General features: G+C 37.4%; 1 protein-coding gene across 2 annotated transcripts; it reads right to left on the reverse strand.

Annotated features, from left to right (window-relative positions):
* Window positions 1-11,345: 11,345 nt before the first annotated feature.
* LOC123765503 (nuclear RNA export factor 1) lies at window positions 11,346-15,919 on the reverse strand. 2 transcript variants are annotated; one of them, XM_045754130.2, is made up of 2 exons: window positions 15,811-15,919; window positions 11,346-14,009 (listed from the first exon to the last, which is right to left on the reverse strand). In XM_045754130.2, exon 2 carries the CDS (start codon window positions 13,984-13,986, stop codon window positions 12,550-12,552), a length of 1,437 nt encoding a protein of 478 aa, XP_045610086.1. In that variant the 5' UTR covers window positions 13,987-14,009; window positions 15,811-15,919; the 3' UTR covers window positions 11,346-12,549. The 2 variants fall into 2 exon arrangements, with proteins under 2 accessions (XP_045610086.1, XP_069190021.1); XM_069333920.1 differs by lacking the exon at window positions 15,811-15,919 and adding an exon at window positions 15,431-15,550.
* Window positions 15,920-19,797: the final 3,878 nt, after the last annotated feature.

Here is a 19,797-nt window from a genome sequence, read left to right on the forward strand (position 1 = left end):
ACATTTAGGGAATGACATTTAAAAGAAACAAAGTAAGAACATCTGGGAGTACACATAATCCCATCATAAGCTTATGTGAACAGAATAACATTAGCATCTTGTGGGACACTAGCAAACATAAGAATGTCTTTAAGAATCTTAAATATTTGTACAGACATTCATATGAACAAAATTAATAACAATGATGAGGCTTTCAGTTTCATACACATTGGCTATGTGAGACCAATGCTTGAGTGTGCAGCTCTAGCATGGAACTCTCACCTTGTGAAACAAATGAGAGAAAGTCAACAGGTTTGCAACTAGATTACCACCATAATTGAGAGGCCTCAGCTACGAGGACAGGTTGAGAGAACTCTGCCTCACAATCTTAGAGGAGAAAAGAAGCGAGGGATATGATAATTACATAAGAGATCTTGAGGGGAATAGACAAAGTGGATAAAGGAAGCCTATTTAAATTAAAAAAGGTAGGACAAGGAGACATCAGTGGAAGCTGGACATGCAAGCGAGTCAGAGATGCAAGGAAGTTTTCATTACCTGTATAGGTGGTAAGAAAGTGGAATGCATTGAAGGAAGAAGTTGTTGAAACCAATTCCATCCACAACTTTTAAAAATTAATACAGTACAATGAAAATTATAATATTGAGAAGGGTAATTAGCATGCCAGGTATGAATGGCTAGGACATGGATCATAAAAATCTAAATCTCACTCATCCACAGTCACTGATAAGCAAGCTCCATGCAAAACAATTCCCCAGGGACTGAGCTTTGCATGGAGTACTTGCCAGTAATCTTTCTCAAGGGACTGAGAATATTGGATATAGATACAGACACAAATCATAGCTCATCCTATGCAAATGAGACTAGGATTTTTACGAGAATAGAAACAAGAGGACACAGTCTCCAAAATGAAGTAAACTTGATTTTGCAATGGGCTGCAGAAAATGTACAAACAAAAATTTTCAAGGAAGCCAAGTTCCAGCTCTTTAAATATGGATAATACAGAGAAATCAAAACTGAAATTAAATAAAACATTTATACAACTCGATAAAAAGCACCAGCAATGTAAAGGAACTGCAAGTCATGTCAAAAAGCCTTACCTTTAAAGAACACAAGAACTTTCACTGTAAACCCATTATATAAAATATCTAAATTATTTGGAGCACTTAAAATCCTTGAAATTGTACTCCTTGAAGTGCAGGGGAAGGTGTGTGTGTGTGTAATTAACTAAGTGTATTTACAGAATGAAAGCTACACTCGTGGTAATTACCTAACTGTATTTACAGGATGAGAGCTATGCTTGTGGCAATTACCCAAGTGTAGTTACAGGATGAGAGCGACATTCATGGTGTCCCATCTTCCTAGCACTCGTCATATAACACTGAAACTACCAACAGTTTTGGCCTCCACCACCTTCTCACTTAACTTGTTTCAACCATCTACCACTCTGTTTGCTAAAGTGAATTTCCTTACTTTTTTTTTGCCTGCTTTATTTAGTTAGTTTAAATTTATGACCTCTGGTTCTTGAAGGTCAAGGTCTCAAGAATTCTTCCCTATCAATTTTATCAATTCCTGTTACTATTTTGTACATAGTGATCCTATTTTGTCTCTTCTATCTTCCAGTTTTGGCATACTTAATGCATCTAACCTCTCCTTGTAACTCTTACCTTTCCGTTCTGGGAGCCATTTAGTTGCATGTCTTTGCACTTTTTCCAGTTCCTTGATAGGCTTCTTAAGATATGGGCACCATACAACTACTGCATGTTCTAGCTTTGGTCTCACAAACGTTAGAAAGATTAGAAAAAAATGCCTCCACCTGGAAATCAGAAATGCTTAGAAATAAATAATGTTTAGAAATGCCAGAAAATTGCAATATGATGAGGATTGCAAACTTTAGTCAATAAGACAAGACCTCTCAAAGGATGACAGAGAAAAGCTGAAAATGAACCCCATTGAAGCAAAATGTCTAAATGGGGATAGAAATGAAGAAAGGAATTCTTTTTTTTATACGAAGTGTTAGGGACTGGAAAGCTGTGAAATGGGACAAAGACAAATCAACAAAATCATTAAGACAATAGACTGGGAGGCCTACGAGGCAAGAATGGAGGACATATGGACAGACAGATTTGTAAACCTCATTTTGGAGACATCCATATATAAACACGTCAAGCAGGCTACAAGAATGAAGGAAGGGGATGTTCTGTCAGTACTGGTTCTAATATTCCCCAGGAAAGAGGAGGAGGTACAGGTATTTGACATCCAGTACCTTCCTCCCTTGGGAAAGAGTGATCATGTCCTGTTGGACATTAAATATGCTTTACAATATAATCTAGTAGAGAACAGGGACATTGAAACAGTTGATAAACTTGATTTCAAGAGAGGACGCTATGGGGGAACTTAGAAAATGTTTTCATGGGTATAATTGGACAGACTTGTTGCCAGGCAAGGAAGTAAATGAGATGTGTGCCAAATTTTGCAAAATATACGATGAAGGCACACACACATTCATACCAAAACAGAGATGCAGACCTAAGAAACAGGGTTGGTTCAACAGAAATTGCGAGAGAGCCAGAGATCAAAAGACATAAGCATGAAATCATTATAGGAAGAGGCCAAACTCCCCAAACATACCAGCGATACAAAAATGCGAGAAACAACTACACGACAGTAAGGAGAGAGGAACTTTGAGAATGGTATAGCTGACAAATGTAAATCAGATCCAGGCCTTTTCTATAATAAATTCATTAAAAACAAGCTGCAGGTAAAGGATAATATTCAGAGATTGAAAATGGGAGACATATTCACGGAAAATGAAAATGAAACGTGTGAAATATTAAACGAAAAGTTCCAAAGTGTGTTTGTATAAAATGAAATCTTCAGTGAACCAGACACAATAAGAATTTGAGAACAACATAGAGCACATAGAGGTGTCTCGAGACAAAGTGAAAAAAATGCTCATGGAGCCAAGTAAGAAAAAAAAAGCAGTTGGCCCAGAAGGAATTTCACCATGGGTCCTGAGAGAATGTGCACCTGAGCTCAGCATTCCACTTTAGCTGATTTTTTCAGGCATCCATGTACAGGAGTCGTAGCTGATGTGTGGAAAAAGGCTAACATTGTTCCAATCTACAAAAGTGGCAGTAGGGAAGACCCCCCCTCAATTATAGACAAGTGTAATAGTCAAAATATTGGAAAAAATAATTAAAACTAAATGAGTGGAACACCTGGAGAGAAACGATATAATATGACAGACAGTATGGTTTTCGATCTGGAAGATCCTGTGTATTGAATTTACTCACTTTCTATGATCGAGCCACAGAGATTTTACAGGAAAGAGATGGTTGGGTTGATTGCATCTGGATCTAAAATAAAACTTTTGACAGAGTTCCACATAAGAGGTTGTTCTGGAAACTGAAACATATTGGAGGGGTGACAGGTAAGCTTCTAGCATGAATGAAAAAATTTCTGATAGAAAAATGAGGGCAGAAATCAGAGGCAATGTATCAGACTGGAGAAATGTCACAAGTGGAGTACCACAGAGTTCAGTTCTTGCACCGGTGATGTTCATTGTCTACACATTTCATGCCCGAAACGCTTTGCGTAATAGTGGCTTTAGGCATTGTATGTACTAGCTATACCTATAAGTTAAACAATCCTTGTAAATATTTATTGTATGTATGTACCTTACCTAAATAAAATTGTATTGTATATATGATCTGCCAGATGAAAGATTGTAATGCTCTTCAAGAAGACCTGGACAAAATAAGTATATGGAGCACCACTTGGCAAATGGAATTTAATGTGCATAAATGCCATGTTATGGAATGTGAAATAGGAGAACATAGACCCCACACAACCTATAAATTATGTGGAAAATCTTTAAAGACTTCTGATAAAGAAAGAGATCTAGGGGTGGTTCTAGGTAGAAAACCATCACCTGAGGACCACATAAAAAAACGTTGTGCGAGGAGCCTATGCTACACTTTTTAACTTCAGAACTGCTTTTAAAATACATGGATGGCAAAATACTAAAGAAATTGTTCACGACTTTTGTTAGGCCAAAGCTAAAATATGCAGCGGTTGTATGGTGTCCATATCTTAAGAAGCACATCAACAAACTGGAAAAGATGCAAAAACATGCTACCAAGTATCTCCGAGAACTGAAGGACAAGAGCTACAAGGAGAGGTTAGAGGCATTAAACATGCCAAAACTAGAAGATAGAAGAAAAAGACTATCTGATTCACCAAGAATTCTATCGAGGGACAAGTGACCATGGGGGACAGTCGGAAAGCAAGACACGCTCGTCCTGGAAGTCAGGACATTCAACAAGGATATGGACAACTGTAAGAGGGACAATGCAGTTAGGACAATAAGGAGCAGGATGGTGCTCCATTAAGTGTATGAGAGTCGAGCGTGTATTATCAATACGCAACCTTGCCAGAGCTGTTTCCCACCACCAGTTACAGTGGTAGAAAGAAGACCACAGGGACACACTACTCTTCAGAGTACTGTATGCACTTTGTTACCAGTAACAGAAGACCAACAACCCTGCCAATGGCCAAGAATGGAGGAATGAATAATATGACCTCATTTAAAGTATCATCTTTGAGTTTTGTCTTCATGAGTGTAACAATGACATCTGCAGCTGTATTACATCAATTAACTCCAATATTTGTTTTGTCATTCCATCTATGTTGGTGTATGCAATTTTCAGCACATTCTCTCTCCTCTTGTTCTTCACTCACTCTTTCTCTAGTGATTTTGCTGGTTTGCCTTTTTGTACCATTTCACTGGTTTGCCTAACCCCCCCCCCCCCCCATCACCTAGTAGAAAAAAAATTTAATTTCTTCTTCGTTCCTGCTCTTATTTAGAAGTTTCACCTCTATAAGGTTCAGTTTCAGCTTATCTTGTTTTTTTTTGAAGGATCTCATCTTAATGACCATTATTTCCCTTCCTCATAACTTTGTAATTTCTTCATTCTTAGCACTTCTTCCATCTGTTTAGCACTGTTAAGGGTGGTCCTCAAAGGTCAATCTTTTCCTTTTTGTACCTGCCAATTGTCCTGTAGTCGCAGATATTTTCTTTGGTTGAAAGACCTTCCACTAGCCCAACAATTTTATCTACTATTTTTGGGTAACAGAACATATTCAGGTAACCAGTCAGGAGGCTGAACGGTCTCACTGTTTTACCACTCTCTTCTCTAAAGCAATATGTTGATCCCAAAAGCAACTGTGGCTGCTGGAAGCAACATGCTTGTTTTGGAAGCTTCCACTTTCAGATAAAGAATTTCTTTATCTGAACACATGGCTACATGGTAAACACATGGGTAACAAAGCCACAGACAGCTTTGGATCTTTCTCCTACCCCTGCAGGCATCCAAGAAGCCCACCAAGTCTAGTGAACTCAAACAATGCCCTCAAGGCCAACTACAACAAGTTAATTGCTATAAAGGGCCCTTGGCAGAGCATAATGGGATTCTTTCTTCTTAATTTGAGCATCATAAATCTTTTAGTTGAATGATGGTCTGTTTGATCTTTAGACTGTATTTATACAAGATCACAGAGAACACTGGGTTAATGAAAAATAAGTCAGGTCAAGTAACTGATAATGACAAAGAAATGGGAGGAATTTTAAAACAGGTATTTTGTCTATTTACCAAGAATGCACTTGATATTATGCCTGCAGCTGAACAAATCTCTTTAAGCAGTGAAAAGTACAAGTTTACTAGTTACCAGAGAGGGCATTATTAAATAAAAAACTAAAGCCCAAAGGACCAGACAAAGTATTTGCCAGGGGTTCTTATAGAATGTAATGAATCACATCACTGGTCAGAGTACTGCAGTCCTGGAGGGTTGGAAATGTGTTGGTATTTAAAAAGGGAGATACAATATATCAACTGAGCCAAACTATAGTACAATTAGCTTAACATAAACAAAAGATTTAACAAATGCTACTTAATGCTGAAAATGTCAAATTCTGAGCTTAGGTAATTATAATAGTTAACATATCAGCTGGACAGTGTTCAAATTGCAAAACAATTCTGATAGTCTGACATAAGCTTGACTTATGAGAGCTTGGTCCAACAGGCAATTGTTGCAATGCCTCCAAGCTTGGAGTGGCTTGCAGCTTACAGCCCAGTTGGTCTGGCCAGAGCCATCTTACCACATGGGCACGATGGACACTTGCCCAGAGACCCCATGAGTGTAGGACAGGTTCATTATGGAAGCAGAATGTTTAAGTATTTAGGTCTTGTTGCAAGCACACTTATATAATATTACCCTTCATCCTGGTGTGGGACTAAATATTTTATATACATTTCCAGGTGAATAGCCCTTTCAGGAGAAATGAAATGTAATGTTTTGAGTGGCGCACAAAAGTGGAAGAGAGCTGCCGTGGAGGAGGAGAAAATAGGAAAACTTCCAAAATTAACATAATGGCTCAACAGAGGTGCAACGACAGCCACTCATACCATTCCATCAGATATAGCATCCATTCCTGCAATGTCAGCCACCAGTACTGTTTTTTCAGATATAGCATACACATCCATTCCTGCTACCAGTCAGTCAGTTTTAGCAGACATACCATCATTGCCTGATGCTGCTGCTGGTGACATGTTACAAGAGGAAATATCAAATCTGTAACAGTCAAGGAGTTTGCAATCCAAGAGACAGATCCAGGGTTATGGAACATTAATGATACTAACAAAATAGATTACTGGATTCGCAGTGGGCCCTCATCATGATAACAACCTTTCAAACTCATGCAGTGTACAAAACAGCTGGAGTAGAGAATATGAAGGCAAGGTATTAATTAAACAATATGTTCAAACATGAACTGCAGAATGGCGAGTATGTAAAACGTGAATGGCTACTCTATTCACCATCCCAAGGTTGTTTGTACTGCTTTGTATGTCGCCTATTGTCTAAGAAAGAATCTCCCTTTGCTACATTGGGGTTCAGTGACTGGAAGCACAGCAATGTTATTGTAGAACATGAAAATAGAGATCATCAAAAATGCATGACAGCATATTTGATAAGGCATAAAGAAATTGGAAGTGTAGATTCTTAATTACTTGAGCAACATTGCTCAGAGCAGGATTATTGGCATAAAGTGTTGACACGTGTAGTTTCTGTTATTTGCTTTGTAATTTGGAGAAAATTTGATTATTGGGTCAGCAATAAATTGCAACTACAGTACAGTATTTAGATATACTGTACAGGTACTGTACTAGAGCTGCCGAGTGAATTTGACCCTTTCTTACAAGAACATCTCAAAAGTATGGAAATCCTGGAAAAGGGAAACTGTCATATTTATCTGCAAATATTTGCAAGGAATTTATTAAATTAATGGGACAACAGGTTCTTTGTACTATTCTTGAGGAAGTAACAGAGTCAAAGTATTATTCAATAAGTGTAGATTCCACTCCAGACATCTTACACACAGATCAACTGACATTTACTGTCCAATACATTAAAGGCTGAGAGTCTGTCAACCGTTTCTTGATGTTCATCCCCATCTTTTCTCATGGAGCAAAGGATCAAACAGACACTGTCATGGATTTTCTTAATGAGAACAAAATTCCACTATCAAACTGCCGTGGTCAGTCATACGATAATGCATCAAATATGTCTGGACAATATACTGGATTGCAAGTACAGATTCATCAACTCAATGAGTTTGCCATCTACGTCCCTTGTGCTGGACACAGTCTGAACTTGGTGGGAGTAAAAACAGCAGTATTGTCTACAGACTGTCAAATTCTTTGACTTTGTTCAACATCTGTATTAATTTTTTGCTGGTTCTACTCATCGCTGGAATGTATTGACATCAATCTTTTTCCAATCTTTTGGAAAAGTTTGTGGTTAAGCATCTAACACATGATCGTCAGCACATTTTGATGCTGTTCATGCTCTGTATGGGGGTTTTGAGAAAATAAAACATGCACTGGATTCTCTGTCAGCTGACAATGAAAGTGAAAACAAGGTGAGAGGCAGAAGGATTGAGCAAAAAACTGGAAATAATTTTTCTCAATTCTTTGAAATAACACGCTAGAAATAACAAACAAAAAATACAAGGTCCTGCAACATCCTTGCTGCCACAAATTTTCTTGAGTCTATGAAAACCTATCTCCAGGAAACTAGAGACAAATTTAGTGAATATGAATTCAAAGCCAGAATTCAGATAGATATAGATACAGATTACAGCGATGAGAAAAATGGGAACGTAAACGAAATGTGCGCCTTAGTAGGTATGATGTATCAGAAGAACAGGTATTTCTCATTAAAACCAAAAAATTAAGGGTGGAAACTTTCCTCCCCATTCTGAACACATTAATCTTTGAACTGACAAAATGTGCAGAGGCTTATTCACAGATTGGAAATCTGTTTTCTTTCTCCAGTGAATTGAAAACCATTGCTTGATGCACTAAAGAAAAAGTGTGAACATCTGGCTAATATGTATCACAAAGACCTGAATTATGATGACCTTATAAATGAATGGGAGCATCTCAAGCACTACATGACTCTTAATGAAAATTTTGAGACACTGCACTGTACAGAAAAATAATTTCGGACATTTTGAAATCTATATTCCCAAATGTTGAAATTGCACTCAAGTGTGTTCATGTGCATGATGATGACCAACTGTACAGGAGAACGTTCTTTTTCAAAACTGAAACTTATAAAAAAATCTGCTTTGTAGCACAATGAAACAGCATCGTTTGAACTGTCTTTCACTCATGTGCATGAAAAATGACATACTGAAGACCATTGACTTCAAGCCAATAATAAAGCAATTCTCTGGAAAGAAATGCCGCAAATGCTTGTTATAATAAGTTTGTAGTAATTTCATATTGTGCCATCTAATCTGTGTAGCTTACCGTGTATTATTGTGTTTTTCAAGCCTTGTGTATTGTTCAAATGTTTATCATGTTGATTAGTTACTGCTGTACAACATGTTTTTAATGTTTTAATGCCAGTTTTGTTGAAGTGCCAATAAAATACAGTATACTGTATGTTAATATTATTGACCATTTACTTTTTATTCCTGTGAGTGGTTGTCATAGGGACCCATAATGCTGTTAAGATGGCCCTAGGTCTGACACTTCTTGCAGAAAACTGGCCAGTTTTTTCTTGAAGACTACCATTTTTGTTCCAGCAATATTACTTGCTGGGAGGACATTGAACAATTACAGACTATGATGTTCATACAGTGTTCTCTGATTCTGCTTATGGCACCTCTACTCTTCACTGGCTCTATTCTGTCTTTCCTACCATATAATTTGCCCCAGTATGTTGTTAATTTACTTTGCAAATTTAGGACTTGGCCTTCCAAAATTTTCCATGTACAGTACATATTATGTGATACCTTTCTCATCTCCTTTCCAAGGGATTTTAAGTAGGGATCTCAAGTCCCTCCAAAAAGCACAAATGTACAGAATGAAGAAAATAGAACACCAGGTACTGGGTTTCATTTCTTGAAGCAGTAGTAATAAGACATCTAATGTTATTCTTCAGCTTTATCTTGCCCTTGTTAGGTCTTATTTACATTATGCAGTTCAGTTTTGGTACTATAAAATGGACAAATTCTCTTGAATGCATAAAGGGAATAAGGTTATTCCCAAAAATTTTAAATCTTCCTTATGAAGAAATTAAAAAGCTAATTTACATTCTCTACAATGACAAAAAATAAGGTTATATGATTGAAGTATACAAATGGATGAAAAGGAATAACCTAGAGATAAAAATATGTTCTAATGACTGTATATCAACACAAAATAGAATAAGAAACAAAGGTTATAAATTGGATAAGTTTAGATTCAGGAAAGAGCTTGGTAAATAATGGTTTGGAAACAAGGATGTATATACAAACAAGGTTTGGATGTATGGAACAAATTACCAGGTAATGTAATAGAATTGGGATTGCTGATTGTTTTAAGAGTAGGTTAGACATATATACAGTACATGAATGAGTTGGGTGGATATAGATATGAGCTGCCTCATGTGGACCAATAGTCCTTCTGCAGTTGCCTTTATTCTTATGTTTTATGTATATTCTAATTGAAGATAACATTAGGACTACTATTTCAGGCAATTCAAAGTGAAATTTTACAACTACTGAAAATTTGCTTGAATGATCTAGATTGATATTTTGTTCTAGTTTGTGGCTTCAATACTAAATCCAAATTTATTCAGTTTGTTTAATTTTAAATAGCAATGCCAACTTTGTGCTTTCAATATTCTTGTAAGAGAGACATACAGTTTCATAATTATCGACTTTATTGGGAATTGTTTCTTGTGTATTGTCACAACTCTTATGTCTATTAAGACATACAACACCACCATAGATGTAGCAGTGGAACCATGAGATTCAAATGAGATCAGAGGCTAGTTTTCAGAGACATGTAACTGAAACGGTGTTCAGGTGTTATTTCAGGTTGTTTTAGTATTTTGAAGGGGTTACTGACAAAAGGGTAATCCTAAGCAACAGTCATGGGAAGAGGGCCGAGATTTCAAAGCATCACTACTATGAATATTTTCATTTATATCCAAACATAAAATAGGGGGACAATTGATCTGACTCTTACTCTTTTGGTTAGAATAACATCAGTAGTCACAAACAAATGCCCTTCAAGGTAGCAGAGCAAAGAAGCTCCCTATTCCCTGACAGGGCAGTGTCCATGGGGAAATCTTGTAAGAAATACATCCACTCTTCCTTTGAATGTCTTAAACATTGTGGTTGACAAATCTGGAGAGATTCCTATGATATGTGAGGAAGCAAAGCACCATAGACAGATGCAGAGAGATCAGCTATGGAACTAAATTGATAAAGAAGTTACGGATGTTTATAAGTACTCCAGACTCGATATGGGAAGAATATGGGAAAGGCCTGAGTGAAATTTATGTGTAACAGTGATGAAACACCATACATTAACCAGACCAATGATGAAATTCAGTGGAAATTAACCAGACCAGTGATGAAACAATGCACAGTAACCAGACCAGTGATGAAACAATGCACAGTAACCAGACCAGTGATAAAAACACAGTTCATATTAACCAGACCATTAATCTTGTATATATTAACCAGGCCATTAATTTATCTCGTATTCAAACCTCAGTATAGAATGTTAACCAACTCACCTTTCATTACACAGTACTGAACACTACAGTAATTATAAATTTCAATTAATAAAAAAATCACATTATGGTAGATAATCAAATAAAATTAATTTGATGGTCATGTTCCCTCTCATTCATAAGTATGACACTTAAGTCAAAGTAGACTCCTATATTACAATGCAATAATTTAATACACCATAAAATATGAAAATGAAGATGGTTATACTGTATAATCATAAGCACTTTATTCATTAACATGTTCTCAAGAAAGTAATCAAACCTACTTATGTACAATGTTTACATTCTTCGAAGAGTAAAACCTATTGTTCAAGAATGTGACAAAAAGTCAAATAATCTCCAAGAAAATGCCAACATAATATCCTAAACAAATAATCATGTGCGCTCCAACCATTATTATATCTTGTGTAAAGAAAGCTAATAATACAGACTTAACATTTATTGGACACACATCACCACTTGATTAGATGATAGGCAACATTTTATAATAGGCAACAATGCCACTGCCTGATGACTGCCTTAGTATCACATTGCAGTCATTCCATTAAAATATACTAAATATACAGCAGCATGTTTTAGCAATATGGAATGTACATGTCACTTTTAGCAAAGCCTTCAAAGATGTTATTGATAAAACAGCTTTTATCCTTTAGCAGGATTTAATCTCCATACATCTATGGCATTGCAGTACTGTACTTACAATCACATATCAAATCAAGTGTGTGCTAATAAAAACCCAAAAAGATGACCCTCAAGTGTCAAAGATAAGGTACTGAGTTGGGAGATGAAGTCTTACAATAGCTGTGCCACAGCCAACATCTTAATGTCACCTACATAAAACTTCTAAAATGGAGGATATTTTCAAAGCCACAAAAAAGTTGAATACTGGACTGTATATCCAACAGTGAAAAACATGACATATGTTCAACACCCTCCAAAAGTTAATCATCTCAGTCAATATCATATCAAGAATGTTAAAAATTTACAAATAACAGTTTTTGTGTTAATGTATACATTATACACTATGTATGTGTGTGTGTGTATATATGTATGTATGTACTCACCTAGTTGTGCTTGCGGGGGGTTGAGCTTTGGCTCTTTGGTCCCACCTCTCAACCGTGATGCATGCATGCAAGGGTAAGATGAATGATTCTAACATGAATTTTCTCAAATCAATCAATCTGTGTGTTGGGGGTCATGTATACAGGGTTATGATGTAGGTTGTAGAAGCAAACTCTATTTATAATTTTAAAACTAGATATCATAGGGAAATAGGACCGGAGTATTTGCTGTAAACAGCCAATGGCTCAAAAGGCGGGATCCAAGAGTCAATACTCGATCCTGCAGGCACAAATAGGTGAGTATACACACACACACACACACACACACACACAAAGTATATATTTATTACATCTTTCATCTTAGTTCTAAATTGTCTTGTGAGCAACATAGCCCAGTATTAAAAGGTACAATTGTCATTGACCTAGAGAAGGTCACAGATGTATCAACACCAGCTATTTGGCACATACCTCCTACAACAGCCTGAGCAATATTGACATTTGGAAATTGAATATTTAAGGAAAATGTGTTGTGCTGATGCTGGGTACCTGGGAGAGTATTCAAAGCCTCACTTATCTCACTGTGACCGACAAACACTTGGCTGGCAATTGCCTCTAAACTAGATTTAACTTGTAAAACAGCATCTGGCGTATACGCTGCAACCAGGTTGTTACGTTGCTGAGTATCTATAAGAGCATAAAATTGTTCCAAAAAACTCTGAACCATTTGCTCAGACATCACACATGAGCTACTGCTGGAAGTGCTTTCACTTGTGTCAGGCTTTGGAATATTCAGACAAAGATCCTTATCATGTTCTGAACTCGTATTTTCACTAAGATATGTATCAATATCCACAGTGTCCAACATTTTTAAGGCTTTAAGTTCCTTTTTCACCGTCATTATATATTTTAATGGATTTTCTTTATATGCATTTACAAGTGGATTATGTTGTAAACTCAGTTCAGTCAAAGGGAACATTTTTATGTGTTTTAAAACCTGTATATCACCAATTCTATTATGTTCTAAATTTAAGGCTGTTAGCTGTGAGGAGTCAACCTTTATAATTTGGAATAATTTAAAATTACTTACTCGAAGGTTGTTCTTGCTAAGATTTAGAGCTTTTAACTGCGGAACATTTTCCTTAATTAGTCGTAACACCTGCTTCATGGTAACTGTAGAACAGAGAGGTGCAAGAATATCCTTTTCCATAAGTACAGGGTCATGATGTAGGTCAGTTAGATCCAACAAACAGACTGCTGCGTTAAAGCGGCGAGACATGACCTCACGTAGCACCTGCAGTTGATCCAAGTTAAGCACCAAATCTGGAACTTCACACTTTGATGATGTAATTTTCAAACGACTACCATCTGGTCCTTGCACCCGATTACTAAGGCCTTGAATAGCAGTTGCAGCTGGTTCATTTGCCTCTAAATAAAAACAACTTTTGGATTCCATTTTATGAAAGCCAAGTGGTTGAAATTCCACTTCCAAAAAATTACTAATGCTTGAGAAAAGAAAATTTTTTTCCACTGTTACTCCTCCTTCCACTTGCACTGTGTGCCATGTAACACTTGCCTTTGTTTTCTCTCTTCCTTTCTCATGGTGTCGTTCCAATTGCTCTTGTTTCAACTGCTTTTTCAATTGCTTTTTCAATTTTTTTTTCAGCTTGGAACTTTGTTTAGCACTCTTTGGTTTGACAGTACTACTCATATCCAATGCCATCATTTCATCATTTACAGTGAGTATGTCATTAGGTTTTTCTATTCTCCGAAGTCTTCGTGATTTCCGCCCCATATTGCTACAAAGTTGCAGGTAACCTGAAATAGTACAGTACATAATTATATGGCTGACAGATGCTCCCATCAGGCGAGACTGCAATAGTATGTCTATTCATCCATTATATTTGTTTACAATCAACCATCATCTATTACAAGAGAATGTATTTGAGAAACCAAATACGTAGTGAAATGTAATAAGCAATTACTGTAGATATGTTTTGGCCATAGCTGATTGAAGGAGGCATGTCTGTTTCAGACACCAGGAATATCTCACAATAAAACATGAATTGTGTAAAAACCCACACTTGTGTATTTGTGAAATTTATGTAAAGAAATTACACCAAGTCTATCACACTCTCCTGAGTGCTTTGTCAAGGTTTGTGTGTGTAGTTAGGATGAGACTTTCATCTTAACATCTAATGAGGCTGCTACCCTAGGTCCAATCCTCTTATCCTTCTTAACCTGACCATGTCACCTCTATTCCTGACTGCCGATGCACCTGCAGCAGTCAGGTGCATCATCATTTATGGAATTATGGTCAAGTGTCCTTTCTGTAATCCTGATATCCAGAGAACTGGAATTGTTATTAATAGAGAACAGTGAGCTTCCAGTGAATGCTGGAAGCTCACTGTTCTCGCGATATCGCTTGTGACAGCCACGGCCTCGACACGAGTCGAAAAGTTTCCCCATTCTGGTTATTTTATCTCGGGTATTTCTTGTTATCAGCTTTATAAACATTGCAAATTGACCTCTTTTCTCCTAAAGATCTTCTAATAATTCGAGAACAAACCTGACTGTACTATTGGGACCCTTTTAATGAAACCTACCATTGTTAGCTTGTACACCCTCAGCACACTGCTGTTACAGTCAGGTCTCTCTTATTTATTAACTTTCATAAATTTTGTATTGTTCATCCAGTAACTTTCATTCTCGTTTCCAATATTTAATACTTTATATTTATCAGTACCCAGTATTAAAATTTATCTACCATTCATTACATATTCACTAAGGTGTTTAAAAATTATCCCAGTAGTACAGTAATACCTAACATGTATACATACATACATTCTGGCTACCTGTCTCCAATACAGTGAATTGTTGTATTAAGTCAGCTTGTAGTCTCTAGCTCTATTGATGTTTTTGCCTTCTGGTTTAGTGTTATTGGCAATTTAAAACATTACAAGCCATTTTTTGTATATAATTTATATAAATAGTCTGGGAAAATACTGGTTTGAAGAGTGCTGTCAAACTCATAATTCCTGTTGAATAATCATTCAACATAATTAGACACGAGATCGTTAGTGTGTCAAATGTCAATATGTCAATAAATGTCAATGTGTCAAAGAGTGTGCCAAAACATAAAACTCCAGTCAAGCTCAAAAATAGGAGCTGCCACGCATTGCCCAACAGTATATACATACTATATAGATATATAAGATGTATATACATCCTATACATACATCTGCAGCATCCTATTCTTCTTGTGTGCTCTTCATGACCAACTGACCTTCGGTCTCCCGTCTTGACACATTTTGTCAATGACGCGTACATAAAAAAAAAAAATCCGCTTGGAAACTATCTTTCACGAAACTCGCAAATCACCCCCCCCCCCCCACTTTCTTCGCGAGTTTATTTTTAATTCTTCCTTCAGTTTCAGATTCATGAAGTCAAATTTGTGGCAACACAGTGTGTAGACTGAGCACGCTACCACAGCAAAGGGTTAATAAAACTAGCCCGGAACATGCGACCTTTCTTCATTTATAAAATACCATAGTCTTACACTCATCTATTCGGTAAATATGAAGGTCCTAATAACCATTAAACTTATAAGTACACTCACCAACAGTGCTTTAGCCAACTATTTATTTATTATGTCCTAGGCCGTCACACCAGCTCGGAGTGCAGCAGTGTTGTGATGACCCACTACCTGTGCTGCTCACCATTGCCAACACAACTCTCATATGTATCATGTATTACTACTAGTTACAACCTTTATGGCTTTAAATATATATACAATTAAATTAGTTTTAGCATATTTTTTTCATACATTAATCTATTTTATATAGTATTTTTCAACCTATTAATTTATATTGATAATCCCTATAGGGACTATAACCCATGGAACTGCATACCCGCCGAAGCCTTAAATGCCAAAAAAAAACTTTGAGTACTTGTACTCTCTTAGTTGTGTTTGCGGGGATTGAGCTCTGGCTCTTTGGTCCCGCCTCTCAACTGTCAATCAACTGATGTATCAAATCTACATTTGAAACTGTATGGAGTCTGTCTCCACCACTTCACTACTTAATGCATTATTTGTTAACTACTCTGACACTGAAAAATTCCTTCTAAGGTGTCTGTGGATCATTTGGGTACTAAGTTTCCACCTGTGTCCCCTTGTTCGTGTTCTACCCGTGCTAAAAAGTTTGTCTTTATCCACCCTGTCAATTTCCCTAAGAGGTTTTTAGGTGGTTATCATGTCTCCCTCTTACTCTTCTGTTTTCCAGGGATGTGAGGTTCAGCTCCCTTAGCCTTTCCTCGTAGCTCATATCTCTCAGTTCCGGGACTAGTCTGGTGACATACCTCTGAATCTTCTCGAACTTTGTCTTGTGTTTAACTAGGTATGGACTCCATATACTCATAATTATTGTATTTAAATAATTTATAATTATTCCATTACACTCATAGTTATTGTATTTAGTAATTATCACTCTTCTTTCTCCTTGGTCTTGGGGGGGGGGGGCTGGCCTCGGGTGAGAGGGGGCTGTGACGATCATTGTCTGGAACCCTAGGTGCGGGACCGGGACGTCCACCTCCCGAGGGTCGTGCGGCCCAGGCTCTCCTTCATGAGGCTGGGGTCGTTCATAGCCCTTGATGGGGTGGTTCTTCTCCGACCCCGACCATGGCGGTCTCCGGGGTTGGAGGTCCTTGTGCCCTTCTTCACCAACTTCAAGGTCATCCCCGGAACTCACAGTTCCTGCGACGGCGCTGGAACCAATCGTATTGGCGTATGCCTTTCCATTGGAGACTTTCAGCGCCGTGGAGAGGGGGGACCTGCTGCCTGGGTAACAGCTTCTCCCCCGAATCAACCTACCCTGGCTTTGCGCCCTGGTGAGGCCACTCCAGACCAGGCCGACATCAGAGCGCAACTCCATAGTCTCTTGAGACTTGATACCTACTACTCCATATAAGTGGTATACAAGGTCCTGAACGATTCCTTACACAAGTTTCTAAAGGCAGTTCTTGTGTTGGCCAATCTAGCATATGCCGCTGATGATATCCTTTTTATGTGGGACTGGAGACAGGTTCGGTGTGATATCAGCTCTCAGATCTTTCTCTCTATTTGACTCTTGCAGGATATCACCTCCTAGATGGTACATTGTGTTCCTTCTGCTCCCTTCGCCTAATTTCATTAGTTTACACTTTCCTGAATTGAACTTTAGTAGCCCTTTTCTAGACCATTCCACCAGTTTGTCCAGGTCGTCCTGTATAGTCACTGTCTTGATTCTTCTCATAATTTTTGCATCATCAGCAAACATTGAGAGGACTGAGTCTATACCCTCTGGGAGGTCGTTTACATATACTTGTATTAAAAACAGGATGGGTCCAAGTACTGAACCCTGTGGAACCCCCCTGGTGACACTCTCGCCACTGCCCGAAACGCTTTGCGTAATAGTGGCTTAAATTTAGGCATTGTATGTACTAGCTTTATCAATAAATCCATCAATGTTTGTATCACATTTTGTATGTATGTACTTTACCTGAATAAACAATTGAATTTGAATTTTGATGTCTCCCCCCTCACAGTTACTCGCTGTTTTCTGTTGCTTAGATACTTAGATACTTGTGGTCGGTCTCGAGCCCATTGTTGATGTGACGATGTGCATTGAATTTTGTAACTAGCTCATCACGATTGTAACTTGCTTAGCAATATGAAATGTGGGGTCCAGTCCCTGAGCCCATTATTTACCTCTGTAACTCTTTCCACTACCGCCCGCAGGATGGGTATGGGGTGCATAATAAATGAGCTAAACTAAACTAGATTTAAAATCCAGCTTAAAAAAGTAATCATGGCAATTGGTCGGACCTTCGATTTAGCGGGTCGTATTCCGGGGAACACAGGATTAAGAACTTGCCCGAAACGCTATGTATTATGCTAGTGGTTGTACAAGAATGTAAGAACTCTTGTATAAAAAAAAAATTAAGGTAACTGCAGAAGGCCTATTGATAAGAGCCAGCTCCTATTTATATCCACCGATTGATTTATGAAGATTAAGCTAGCCATCCAAGAGGTGGCACGGCCATGAATAGCCCGTATGTAGTAGATTTGTTCTTTGGAGTGAATGTGTACTGTGTGCTGAGGTTGCATTTAAATCTTCAGGCTGCTATCGCGGGCTGTTATACTACTTGACATTATTTATGAGGGTGTCCAGCTGCTGGACACTCTCATTTTTTGACCAGAAGAGTGGCAATGTTGATTTTATTTATTTATTTATTTATATACAAGAAGGCACATTGGGTTTATAAGAGTACATAGCATTGATGTTTTTACATTCTTTTAAAGCCACTAGCACGCATATCGTTTCGGGCAAGTCCTTAATCTAACAGATAACATTAAGTAGGTAATTTCTAGCAAAATTGAAAAAATGTTAACAGGTACATTGTATGAAATTTCGGTCTCATTTTTTGGTCTCTTTGTTATTTTATCTTCACTCTCACTGTCTCGCTGTCTCTTAATTAATATTTCGCCGTTTATTTCTGTTCATTACTACTTCAAACGGTCTGTTATCATCTTGTCTGTCCTCCTCACTACCACTTAGGCATACCGCCTCAGCCATTTCCTCGACACTCAAAGGCACTGTCAACAATCGAGAACAAATTCACAATATCCTGTATCACCACGTGCAAAAACGAAGAGTGTGGGGCAATACTCCACCTCCCACCAAGCAGCGGACGCCAAGAGCGCCAACACTGCGACCGCACACGACCCTGGTCCGGTCACAACTCACCCCCCTTACCTGGGTTTACATTTCGTATTCTGTGATTTTGGCAACTGTTGCCATTTTTTAATTAATGCATTTAACTGAGATACAGACAAATATATATTTCCAAATTAAATGTAAATTTCTTTAGTTTAAAAGAATATAAATCTATATAAAGTTTAAAAGAATATATACTGTATATACGAATCCTTTTGTATATACATATGCGCTGGCTTGTGTTCGCTGCTGGTCTCTCGTCTTCCAAGACACTATTATGACCAAAATCGAGGCAACAGAAGTTGATAATAAGTTAAGAATATGAATAAATAGATGACACATTATCATATAATTAGCACATGAATTCAAAATAATATGTAATAATAATAATAATAATAATAATAATAATAATAATAATAATAATAATAATTAATTTTATTTACAAGTTACAATGGGTTGGTGATATTACATTAGTAATATTTTTACATTCTTGCAAAGCCACTAACACGCATAGCGTTTCGGGCAGGTCCTTAATCTAACATATACGGTAAGGTGAAAAAGTACATTGTGGTAAGGTTTATATCAACAATATAAATTGAAAGGGGTGATTACACTGTAAAGATTAAGTACTAAATTAGTCTTTACTAATATTGGGGAAGTACAAGATAGTGTGAGTTTGAAGCACAAAGTAGGAAACTATGAGGATGAAATTAGGTACTTTTTGGTTTTACTTTTGAGCAGGGCAGAGGTTGGACAATTTTTTAATTCATCAGGGAGTGAGTTCCAAAGACTGGGCCCCTTTAATTTGCATGGAGTGTTTATACAGATTTAGCCTGACTCTGGGGATATCA

Source organism: Procambarus clarkii, chromosome 30 (genome assembly GCF_040958095.1).
Source record: "Procambarus clarkii isolate CNS0578487 chromosome 30, FALCON_Pclarkii_2.0, whole genome shotgun sequence".
In the NCBI taxonomy this organism is placed as follows: domain Eukaryota; kingdom Metazoa; phylum Arthropoda; class Malacostraca; order Decapoda; family Cambaridae; genus Procambarus; species Procambarus clarkii.

Coding starts and splice junctions, on each gene's coding strand:
- LOC123765503 (XM_069333920.1), bottom strand. CDS start 15,521: ATGTACGCGTCATTGACAAAATGTGTCAAGACGGGAGACCGAAGGTCA. Junction 14,010..15,430: donor AAGAATAGGATGCTGCAGAT/GTATGTATAGGA, acceptor GTACTATTTCAG/GTTACCTGCAACTTTGTAGC.